Genomic DNA, 12,669 nt, shown 5'->3' on the forward strand with positions numbered 1-12,669 from the left:
AACCCTTCCTTGCTGATTCGAATTCGCCACTGGCAACTCTTCTCTCGTGACTTAGTCCTGACCAATTGCAGAGTTCTCCACTGCTGTACAGAGTTTTCAAGTCATTAAACCATTATTGTGACCAAGGGGTAGAACCATGACTAGGGTCCTTTACAGGTCCCTTGGCTGAGGGTCATTTGAGACAGTATATATATATATATATATATATATAGGTCGAGGGAAGTACAAAAGTCAAACGGCCACGAAGTTTTACAGTTGTGGAAGGAAAAAGACGCGGACAACAGATTTTACGGAACACTAGTTCATTTAATGGGCAGAAATTAAAAGTTGAATGAGAAATGGGGTCGATGTTTCGACAGTGGCACTTCGACAAGGCACGCCACAGGCGGTTGTCGGTGAGTCAGGTATGGGTAGTCCCGTACCTGACTCACCGAGAACCGCCTGTGGCGTGCCTTGTACCGATGATGACGTCACACACCAAACCTATTTAAGCAATCTGTAACCCCCTGCGCATCTTTTGTCCTGACGAAGACAGTGCCACTGTCGAAACGTCGACCCCATTTCCTCATTCAACTTTTAATTTCTGCCCATTAAATGAACTAGTGTTTCTAACTTCCCTAAAATCTGTTGTCCGCGTCTTTTTCCTTCCACAACTATACACACATATATATATATATATATACAAGGTGTCCACGCTAAGTGTGAACAGATTTTTTAAAAATATATCAGTCACTTTTTCCGATATGAAATCAATTGCAATATAGCATATGCTGAAGGGCACTCCCTAGGGGGGCATTGACAGACTCCTAAGGCAATGTCTTAATTAACTTTCAATAATTAAAAGCTACGAAGTTGCTCCAATGAGAACATCTGATCTCTTCGGTCACCAGATACCAAAGCAGTTTTCAGAACAAAAATCCGTTCGATAGATCGTCCGCAAAAAATTCGTGAAGGAACGCCATTTTTTTCTTTATTTTATTCATTGCGCATCTCTAGAGACGCGTCTTTCCTTCGCCCCCAATACGAGAGGATGAAAGAGCACACTATCGCCTCTTGCGTCCTGGAAAAAGATTAAAAGAAAACAGAAAATGCAGCCCAAGATAAGGGCAGTCGCGATAGAGTCACCCGATAGATTTGTGTTTTTGTTTTGTTTCCGCAAGTTAAAGCTAATCTTCGACGCATGAGGCGGCACTGTGCTCTTTCACTCTCTCACACTGGGGGTAAAGGAAAGCCGCTTTGAAGATGCGCAATAAACCAAATAAAGAAAAAAATGGCGTTTCCGAGATGAAATCAATTGCAATATAGCATATGCTGAAGGGCACTCCCTAGGGGGCATTAACAGACTCCTAAGGCAATGTCTTAATTAACTTTCAATAATTAACTTTTTAATTATAAAAGCTACGAAGTTGTCCCAATGAGAACATCTGGTCCCTTCGGTCACCGGATACCGTAGCCGTTTACAGAACAAAAATACGTTATATAGATCTTTCGCGAAAAATTCGTGAAGGAACGCCATTTTTTTCTTTTTGTTCATTGCGCATCTTCGCAGACTCGTATTTCCTTCACCCCCAATGTGAGAGGGAGAAAGAGCACACTATCGCCTCTCGCGTCCTGGAAAAAGATGTAAAGGAAACAGAAAATGCAACCAAAGATAAGGCCAGTTCCGATAGAGTCACCCGATACATTTGTTTTTGTTTTATTTCCGCAAGTTAAAGCTCATCTTCGACGCATGAGGCTGCACAGTACTCCTTTCCCCTCTCACGTTGGGGATGAAGGAAATACGCGTCTGCGAAGATGCGCAATGAACAAAAGAAAAAAATGGCGTTCCTTCACGAATTTTTTGCTGGCGATCTATCGAACGGATTTTTGTTCTGAAAACGGCTACGATATCAGGTGCCCGAAAGGAACAGATGTTCTCATTGGGACAACTTTGTAGCTTTTATAATTAAAAAGTTAATTAATGAAAGTTAATTAAGACATTGCCTTTGGACTTTGCTAATGCCCTCCTAGGGAGTGCCCTTCAGCATATGCTATATTGCAATTGATTTCATCTTGGAAAAAATGTTATATATATTTTTAAAAAATATGTTCACAGTTAGCTGGGACACCCTGTATATATAGGTGGAATTGAAGGGATGCCGTTGACCACGAAAAATGAAAATATTCAGTAAGAATCAGACAGTGCACCTACAGGAAAAAATATAAAAGGGGGACTTTATTAAAAACTAAGAGGGGGTATTCGACGTTTCGACAGCGGCGCTGTCCTCAACAGGAATGTTTAAGAAGAAGGAGTAGGCCCCATCAGGAACAGATATATTCAACGACTTTTCCGAAAGAAAAACAAACCACAAATTTAAGAAAATTCTGGTTAGTCTTACGCGATGCACCCTGTATACATAAGTAAGGGTCTGCATATCAAATGTGCGGGCTTTACTGCCTGTGAGGGTATGCACTGTACATAGCTAGCCGCACACCTTTTCTCGATCTGTTTAATATGTCTGCCCAGGTGAAAAAAAAAGATAGTCTGAAAGACAGTAGAGAAGAATTTACTGGGTCTCTCTCCGTCCCCTGAGAGGTCCGCAGGGTTCTGGCCCTAGAATTAACTTTGGTGATACTATTAATTTAATGAATTAATATAATCTTATTAGATATATCCATTGCTTAACATGTTAAATGAATTAATTTATTAAAATTAGTTTTAATTTATTGTAAATACAGTAGAACCATTCTATAGTAAACTGGTCAGGACTAAGCCATAGGTTTACTACATCAGGAGTTTTACTATATCAGGAGCATCTTAAAGATCCCTTAAAAGGGCGCAAAATGGCGTGGGAGCTGAACAAAAGGTTTATTCAGCGCTTACAAGGGATTAAAATAACTAATTATTGATTTGGGAACTGGCAAATCTGTACTGTGCAAACAGGTTCTCCAAACTGGTCAAGGGGCATAATGCTGATGATTGGCATCTGCCACATTTAGTGCTCCCCTAAGTGTGTCCAATGCTGACATGAAATCATATTGTTGCTCATGACATGATGTTGATGTCTGATGAAGGACGGTAGCACGGTGTCACGAACGTCAGTGGATGGCACAATCAGTGGCAGTGGTGTCCTCAGGCCGCAGCGGAGATATATATATATATATATATATATATACGCTACACAATGGAGTCTACGTCTCGGCATAGGCTCCGCCTTCCTCGGGATTAAAAGTTAGTTTTTAGTTAGCTACTAGTCCTGAGGAAGGCGGAGCCTCCGCCGAAACGTAGACTTCCCCAGACCCTTAGTTTTAATGCTAGTTTAATAAATAACTTTCCCCACTCCCTACTTCAGTCTCTGGTGTCTTTTTTCCCTATCTAGCTATCTATCTATCTATATATCTATATCTATCTATATCTATCTGTCTATATCTATCAATCTATATAGATATATATCCAAACTGTAATACAAAAACGTTACGTGAAATTTCTTAAGCATCGGCCACATAAAAGATCGAAGACATTGAAGTGCTACATCAAAGACGCATTCTTATCATTGAGGATCCGGGAGGAGCAGATTAGGTGAAGCCTCTTTCTCCAGTTTCTGGCCTGTGGCATTCTGTAGCAAAAATACTGGAAACGTGTTGCAGAACATTTCTCAGTGAGGACTGGGTCTTCTACAGCTCGTCACCTTCTGGTTCCTTCACCTGTCCATAGTTGAAGTATGGCATGGCATGATATTCTTATGTGCAGATATAATATGTCTGACAATCAGTTTTTCTATGTGTTGTACAGGGACCCCCCCTATATATTGCAGGGTGGCGCTCAATTGATGGATTGAGTTGCATAATGGTTGTCATCGTTCTCTGTTGCAGGCTACCTTCATCAACATCATCATCATCATCATCACTGTCACTATGGAAAGTACCACAATCGAAAAAAACTAGAAGTGAACAGTCTAGAAGACCAGCTGTAATTTAACAAATTTATCTCGTCAGGCACTCATGCATTTCTCCAAGTTCATAGGGTATGCTCATATGCTATAATAATATAACTTTTTTTCCCTCTGACATTTGACCTGTAAAGGCCCAAAAATGTAGTTTGAATAAATGCAGAAAACTTTACTCTGTCCTTTACAGTCTCGCATTTCTTTCAGGGGAAAAAAAAAACACGACAACATGTTGCTGGCCATAGCATGCCCTTCCGTGGCAGAGCAAATTCCAGGGCTCAGAAGAACCTAGAATCACTCCATTTCAGCAGCTAGGTCCACAAGCAGTTCATTACACTGCAGTAGCAGCAGCAACAACAGAGGAACGGTAGCCTTGAAGCAGATGACCAGGAAACGTGGCCGTTCATATCATCTTTACCCCCTGTTGAATCACCGTGGTCCACTGGATAAAAGGGACCCCAACGGCACAGGAACAAGCTATGCATTCCCGAGGGCTCAGTATTACAGACTCAGTTCCATAGTGTGACAAAACGTGTGACTGCGCAGCAAGCCCCGCTTGTTCAGACGGTTTTCCTGCTGTGCCCGGAACAGCGCCTTTTCCTCGCTTTTTTTTTTTTCTCTCTCCTCCTTTCTCTGGGTTTGGTCCAGCCCAGTTCTCCAGCTTGTCCACCAAGACAAGATTCATGGCAGATGGCACAAGATGGCACAAGATCATGGCTAGGATGTACGGAGGAACACATTTATATATTGTGCCTTGAGTTCAGTTCGTACACAGACACCTTCATTTCACGAACAAAAATGTGTCACATGGACAATGAGTCGTTTGCAGCTCCGTGCTACCTTCGAACAGCTGTCGGTTGTAAATTCAAAAAGGATGTTCCGAATGATGCATATGTTATCTGTATGCATTCCTCAGAACACGTCAGTAGTAGCAGTGATGGAATTTTCCAGCAATGGTAGTTGCATAGTGTATATGTAAGACTCGAAAGAGAAAGAGAAACCTTATGCTCAAAACTTGTATAAAGTATGTACAAATGCTATTGTTAAATATGTATACATATTATATATATATAAACCGAATATACATAGATATATATACATACATATACATAAATATAATTGCAGGGGCTGAGCTGTTTTTGTGTTATGACTCTTTTTTTATGTTGGTGTTAGAAATGTCTCCCAATGCTCTATTTTCTCATTTTTGCAACTTCTGTTTTTTTGTTTTTTTATGGGATCATCTTTACATCACTGTTGAGTCAGAAATGGTTTAGTCTTCCCATGGTAACACGAATGTTGAGTGACAACGTTTCATTTAAGAGCGTGCAAGTACCCACACGACATCCGCAAGACGGTGTTCACTAAATATTTGTTTATTCTACCTTACTTCATTTATGGGTGCTCATTTCTGGTCTAAGAAATGCTGCGTAATTGAACGCATGGCCATTATGACAATGAAAATCTCTTTGTTGTGATGAGAGAGGAGATATTTCGTATTTTCACCTTTCCTGTAATTGTCGATGAAAGTGAAACGCATCAAAACAGTTCTAGGAAGAAACAACAGCGAATGACAGAAAACAACAGATGACGAAGGCATAAGAGCCTCCTTTTTTTCTTTTTCAGTATTATATACTTTACGTCTGAACAGTATTGAGTGCCAAATATTTAATGAGCAAGCTTCATTGTTATTTCTTGAAGCGCAGGACCCGCTTGCACGAAACTGTTTGAGAGAACTCAACGACTTTTTCACTCAAGCATTAGTGCATCCAGTGTGCATTGAGCGAAAAACTCGTTGAGAATTTAATCCCTCAAACAGCGAAGTTATACATATTGCCCATGAAAAGAAGATTCCGCTGTTTATGATTGGGAGCCATTGCTTTAGTACAGTGATTTATCCAGACGCCTCCTGCACCCCCCCCCCCCCCCAACATCCCCCTAACGTTTTTACCTGTGCACCCCTACGGGGTGGGTGGGGGAGGCTTGCTATTTCAGCGGTAGTGACATGTCGGTACTGATAAAGCTGTTATGACGTAACTGTAATAATGACACCCCCATTTTTTGCACCTGCCCCTCGTGATTAGGATTCGTTAAACAACTGCTTTAGTACACGTTCAAACTAGACGTTAGCTGGCCCTGAACGCTGGTACATTAAAGTCGTTTTAGGGGTCGAAAAAGGCTCACTCGCGCAGTTAAAGTACCACAATGTGCAAAAACGTTTTCTATGTTTTCATCATTTGCGCAACACCAGAAATTAGCATCCCGTGGGAAGAAGAACGCGAAAGCGTCCGCACGGTCTCACCTTGTATAGCATCTAGGATTGCTCCTTACGGCACCATTCGTTGCAGTAATGGCATGCGAAACCATCACATTTGGCAGGACATTCACAGTCACTGGGCAACACAGCCGTCTGACAGTAAAAAAAAAAAAAAAAAAAAAAAAAACGTCGTTGAGATGACGACATGCTGAAGCAGACGATGGTGATATTGTTTGGAATATCGATGGGGATGAAGTCCGTCTCAAAATACTTGCACGACAGAAAACTCCAAATATGTTCAGTTTATTAGATTCATTTTTCGAGAAACACGTATATATATATTACGGCTGCAAGTCGAAATTGAGTCGTGCCGTCGTCTGCATGTCGTTGAGGCGGCCATCACTTGTGCAGACGATAACCGGAATTGGTGGGACTCTGCGCACTCGGCGCAGAAAAAAAGTAAAGCAAAAAGGTGTAGTGCAAAATAGAAAATTTGCGGGAAAAAATAACGAAATAAAACAATACAGATTGGGCGAATATAAATTACCAGATGGGTGAGTTGCAAGGTGCAATAATGTTCCGAACGTTTCTGCTTTCGTTTCATGTATTTATCGTAGATTACACCGATCATATGAATGTGATCATTCATATGATCGGTGCATCCCTTTGTAAACGCGAAGCCCGCGCGACGGTAGCTGAACTGAAATTCCACCGAATTCTTTCTCGGCGATTCATTGTGAGAAAAATGTGCAAGCTCATAATTAAAACGTTGGCACGCAAACAGAGACAATTCACATGACCTGTATGTACAGAAATAGTAACGAGCAAACGACTTCCATGAACGGCTGATTATTAATACCATCCACATCAATGCTCTAGTCAAATATCGTTTCTTGTGATCAGTCTTTGTGATTTCCTTGAGGTATGTTTTGCGAATTTTTTTGTTACACTTGGGGTATGTGTACCCACATTTTGATTATGTTGAGAAAAATTCGCACAGGTTTTTTCTTTCTTTTTCTTTTTTGCGGGTGCTAATATTGTGTTTGCATGGCACATAAGTTATTATTGTGACAGTTCTTCGTGCTTCGCATATACACGCGAATGTTTACTTTGGGCACTCGTAAATTTTGTCTGCAGATTTTCTTGCCGATTTTCCTCTGCCCATATTTTATTGTTCACGTGAAGTGCTGAGTTGTTGTTTGTAACGCTAGTGATGCACATGTTTGTGTGAGGAACATAGCTGCAACACTGAATGACTTCAACGAGTTTACTTTAACCAAGCTTATTGATTGTTGAATGCTATATTTCTCATTTTATAATGTTGTTTTAATGTGTGTAATCTTCCCGGCATGATTTTACTTTCCTGGACGCAGAATTACTTGACGATGTAAGATAAGAAGAACATGCTCCAGTGTATCTGAGGCACACTGTTCACGACAAAAGCACAGATGAAATAAGCTCACTATATTTATCGCATACTTATGTCGCCACCTATGTCGCAGTTTATGAATTCTTCTACGAAGAAATTCTATGCTGGTAAATATCGATGTTAACTATGTTTACTTGGTGTTCGCTTTTACTAACGAAAATGTTCTTCACGTCTGGCGAACGCGTATAAATTTCCCAGCTTTTTCATTCGCATTCATCAAATCACTCAAAATCTCCTGCCAAAGCAATCTTGGAGAGCCAGCATTCGATTGACACTTCGTGAGTTTCAAGAATCGCGGCTAGCCTTTAGTAAAGAAACGCGTTTAATATTGTCCTGCATCTGTGCTGTTCAAAGTAGTTGGTGCATTTCCAATCCAATTCAAGTCAATTCACCAAGTCATAATAGCCGAGCATACCATTGGAATGGTCAAGGTCATTGCATGCGAACCTAGTAGTGAAGAACCTCTTGAAAACGCAAAGAAGTGAAAAGGACGTAATGTTCACAAAAATGTGCGCCTTTTCTCTGAGTAACATGTCGTAATTTCTGTAGAAACCTCGTACGCTCCCAGCGTGTATCTGCGTAGCTTTGTTGACTCGAGTGACAGGCATAACTTGTTGGAAATGCGCCAACTACTTGAGGCGCTCCTATTTTGCATAGTTATCGCTTATTGGTCAATTCCATGTTTCTGTAAGGAGTTTAGGAAGAACGCTTTTGCGTACTATTCATTTGTCGGAATAGACCTTTCTACAGAAGCAAGCGCCACCTGTGACACGCAAGGGCTCATGGGAACTTACAGCGCCTTAAAGGATTAGGAGACTGCCAGAGCCGGAGGTGGAAGAAGAACAACAACATTCCCAGTATGCGCAGCAGCAGCGTCAGCGGGAGTAAACCATAACCGAAGCAGACGACGGAGCAGTGCCCCTCAAAGTTCCCATGCCGCTTTGCGCCGCGCGCTTGGTGGCGCGCGCGCCTTTGTAAAATCGTCTATTTGTTTTTCTTTTCCCCTGTTCTAGATTCAGGTACAGGTAACATGGTGCTCGCCATTGGTCCATAGCCAAATAAAAGGCGGAGGTCGAGGTTATAATACTATACTTTCAATAGTAGTATACTTTTCCCGTGTTAGTTTGACAGCGCTCCCTCTTTCAGGTCGTTTAGAGGTGATCTCTTCTATACAATCAGGAGAGAATGGTGTTTGTACAATAAGAACAGATTCCATGCTTTATACAGTTTGAACATCATGACAGGTATATTATACAACATTATCGTTTTTGCTTTTGACATCTGTTATTTGCTATTCCAACCTTGTTCGAGTATACTAGTATTGTTGTAGACTGAAAAAATGCCTAGTCAGTTATGTTAAATGTTTTGATAATGCTATTATACATGCGACACGTGTACATAATTAAACGATATGCATTAAATAGTTTGAAAGAAAATGGTAGTCTTCGTTTTATGTGTTCACGAGAATGTTTACGTTCAAGCTCGAAAATTATTCTTATTTAGCATGGTAGAAACACAGTAGGCGGGTAAGATAACTATTTGTGAAATGGCATACTTGTATTCGGCAGGGGATTTTGAGGATAAAAAAATTTCAGAAGGCTACGTATTGTGTCTGTCAAATGCGCGTATTCTATATACAGCATTGGTAGAGTGAACCCTCGTTATTATGACCAAGGTCGTTCCCGAAAATTTTGGTCATAGCGCGGAATTGTCATATTAACGGGGGGATTTGCAGAGGTTTCATTGCATTGTTCCCCAAGAGTATGGTCGTAAAGCGCGTATGTCAGATTATCGGGGGTCATATTAACGAGTGTTCAATATATACAGTAAACCATCGTTATAACGATATCGCTTTTTTCAAGTTATCGCATTTTTCGAATTATCGCTTTATGCGACATCTAAGAGTAAGAATGGCAAGGTTCTCAAAGGCTGCCTGTTTGCTTGGATACTTTTTTAAGCCTCACGCTGTGCTTCCTATGCTACTGTCGCTGTTTTTATGGCGCTTCCGTTTTTATAGGATTGCCGTTTATATCGAACCTTTTGGTAATACTGTCGGCTTCGTTATAACGAGGGTCTTCTGGATGTCTCACCAGAATCTGTTTCATCTATGCTGTTGCTTTCAATTTAAGACGAAACGACGTTATAATCTTGCCATTTGACGGCCAATGGCAAGCAAACAATGTGGTTATGGTGGGCTTAAAATCAAGGATAGGTAACGGAAGCCGAAGCTGTATTGTAACGACTGCACGAATGGCGGTACGTACCTGTCCTCAGGTAGTAAGATCTTCTAATTGTTGCTGTCATCTGATTGCTTGTATTCATGAATGTCCTAAACTAACTTAGATACAGTGTGCCTGCTTAAGCTTAAAATGCCTCTTCTCACCTCTTCGCTATGTGGACGAAAGAGCTCGCAAGACAACGTGGGTGGGCGACGTTACGACTAAGTCTGGGAGAATGTGCGCCCTTGGCCTTACTTTTAAGGGAGCTGTGCAGAGAGAGTGTGGACATGTGGTGGTGGTGGTGCTGGAAGAGCTCGCCATTGTCGGTCTTACAGAGGTGGGCAACGTCGCGACTGACGCCCTGGGGGAATGTGCGTCCCGGGCCGACTTCTCTGGGAACTGTGCCGACATATATCTGACAGCGACTGAGGAAAAGACATAAAAAAAGCCCTAGACAGCAAAGCCGGCACCCGGATTCGAACCCGTCCATGGTGCCTCCCAGTCTCGACGTGACATGGCCAGCGCGCTAACCACTGAGCCACGCGTGCTGGACATATAAGTGAGCTCGACATATAAATTCGGGATGTCATTTACCTCAACCAATCGCCGAGAGCAGGGACATATAAATTCGGGATGTCGTTTACCTCAACCAATCGCCGCTGAAGATTTCAAATAGAACCTTGCTGTGGCTGCCGATGTTAGTGATGGTGCCTCGTCTTCATAGCTACTGCCGCTGTAAGCACAGTTTTGATTGGCGGACTCTTAGTGACTAAGTCGCTTCATATAGGGGGCGAAACCGACAACGCGAGCCCTTTCACCCCCACCACCACCACCATATAGGGGGCGGTACAGTTCCCTTAGAAGTCGGTCCAGGACGCACATTCCCCCAGGGCGTCAGTCGTGACGTTGCCCACCTCTGTGAGAGCGACAACGGCGAGCCCATTCACCATCACCACCATATAAGTAGAGAACGGCGAGCTCTTTCAGCAGCAGCAGCAGTATACAACCACCACCACGGTATAAGTGTTTGTTTACCTATAGGTGGCGTTGTCTAAACACGCATCCCAAGCGCTAAAAAGCCATAGCGGAAAGCAGCAACATGTGGTTACTTTGCGACGGGGCACACCTGTGTGCAGCTGGTATTTGGGACGTGTGTCCCGATACAACGTTACATTAGACTGTCATTTTCTGTCGTGCACAGCAAAACTTAGCGTTCGTATAGCTTCCCAGAAGTGTATAGATTGATTGATAACTTTATGCACGGTGAGAATAGGTTGCTTCCTTCTCAGCTTCGTTGCGTATTTCAGTGCAACAGAATTGTGGAGCATATATGTAGCAGGAGATACTGATTATTGAGATATTGAGTGTCGAAACCTTCTACGGACAACCCAAAGAGTGGATTGGCCAAGACCACTGCAGTGATGAGGTCAAGCACGTCGGGATTTTTCAACTGTATCTTAACTATGTTTTCATCCTGATGAATACTACCTGTGGTCAATAAGGTCATCCTAGCTCAGTACTATTGTGTATTCTCAGAACACGGACAATGAACATAGCGAAAAACCTGTCGTCCGCCATGACACCGGTTACACTCGACTCGGGAACACAATCTCCAGAGTCTCGAGGAAACCGCGATGGAACACTTCCATTCCAAGAGCATTTCGAGTCGAGGAGCATTTCTGCACTCAGCTGCAGTGTTGTACCTGCTACCCGAAAAAGGTAGCGCAATACCGATACGCGCTACCTGAGCAAAAAGTAACGAAATCCCGATTTCGTTACACGTACCTAAAAGTAGCGGAATACCGCTACCGTTACCCGTAAAAAGTAACGCGATACTTCATGCGCTACTTTGTAGGAAAGAAACAAACAGTATCATTGATGACGTACTTCAAACGTCTTAAAGTAATAAAAATAAAACAATATCTCAAAATAATAAATCGACGTCCAATGGAGGTTACACGTAGGTTGCCTGAAGGCTACAATTTTGAAAACCGTTTTTTTACAGATTTACTAAAGCCTACTCGGTATCCTGCATATCTTTTTCTCTTCCTCTAAAGCAAATAAAGCACAAAGCAAGTCTACCGATAAAAGGCTCAGCAGATTTGTCACAAACAGAACTCGGATTGCCCGGAACGAGAAGTTAGTAAACATACCATGGTGTGCTTTTTCAAATTGGACGTTGACTTCCTTGACGCACAGATAAAGCTTTCCCACCGAGGCGCATAGTAGACATCTGGACACCACGCTACTGTTTTGTACTGTAGCAGGCCATGGTCCCTCCATTGCAGCGGACAAGAAATGGCAACTGTCAAGCACCTAAGCGTACGTGGCGCAATGTCATGTGGAATGCCATGACTCACAGCTAGCGAGGACGGCTCCAGAATGGAGTGACGTCAGTTTGCAGACAACTCCGACAATGCACCAAATCTTCAAGAAGGTTCATCCCAAATAGGGAACACGTGGAGAACACATCCTCTTTGTAAGATAACGGCCTCTGTGCCTAGGGTTGCCACCTTTCGCAGTGAAAAATACCGGCTGGGGGAGAGGAGGTGGAATAGAGAGAAAGGAGGAAAGGCTCGTGGAAAAGGGAAAGTGGGTGAAAGGTGGACGAGACACACACACATACAGAGAGAGAGAGAGAGCTCAAGATAATACGAGGAAACATATGTTCCTGTGGTTGGCTGTGTCATTGATGCTAGAAATAACAATGATAATAATAATAACAATGGATAATAATAAGAACGAATAACGAGTGGTGACTGCGGAACTGGGTCTGTGTTCCAGATTTATTCGAGCTGTAGTGGAATGTTGAAGGGAAAATCCCGTAAAAGCCCTTATGAA

General features: G+C 42.4%; 1 protein-coding gene and 1 long non-coding RNA gene across 5 annotated transcripts in view; one reads left to right on the forward strand and one right to left on the reverse strand.

Annotated features, from left to right (window-relative positions):
* LOC135368525 (glucose transporter type 1-like) overlaps window positions 1–4,767 on the forward strand; it is a 43,367-nt gene extending 38,600 nt beyond the window's left edge. For 2 of the 4 annotated variants that reach the window (XR_010414809.1, XR_010414808.1), the window contains exons 15-16: window positions 3,853–4,004; window positions 4,134–4,767. Coding sequence is in view for 1 of the 4 variants with exons in the window: in XM_064601884.1 (XP_064457954.1) it covers window positions 3,853–3,953 (101 nt within the window). In the remaining 3 variants the exon portion in view is untranslated. Of the gene's footprint in view, window positions 1–3,852; window positions 4,006–4,133 lie in introns of those variants that run through there. The other 2 variants (XM_064601885.1, XM_064601884.1) reach the window with 1 other exon arrangement.
* On the reverse strand, window positions 4,084–6,353 carry LOC135368528 (uncharacterized). The gene is made up of 2 exons (XR_010414810.1): window positions 6,226–6,353; window positions 4,084–4,643 (listed from the first exon to the last, which is right to left on the reverse strand). It is a non-coding gene; the product is annotated as an uncharacterized LOC135368528 (long non-coding RNA).
* Window positions 6,354–12,669: the final 6,316 nt, after the last annotated feature.

Source organism: Ornithodoros turicata, chromosome 9 (genome assembly GCF_037126465.1).
Source record: "Ornithodoros turicata isolate Travis chromosome 9, ASM3712646v1, whole genome shotgun sequence".
NCBI lineage: Eukaryota > Metazoa > Arthropoda > Arachnida > Ixodida > Argasidae > Ornithodoros > Ornithodoros turicata.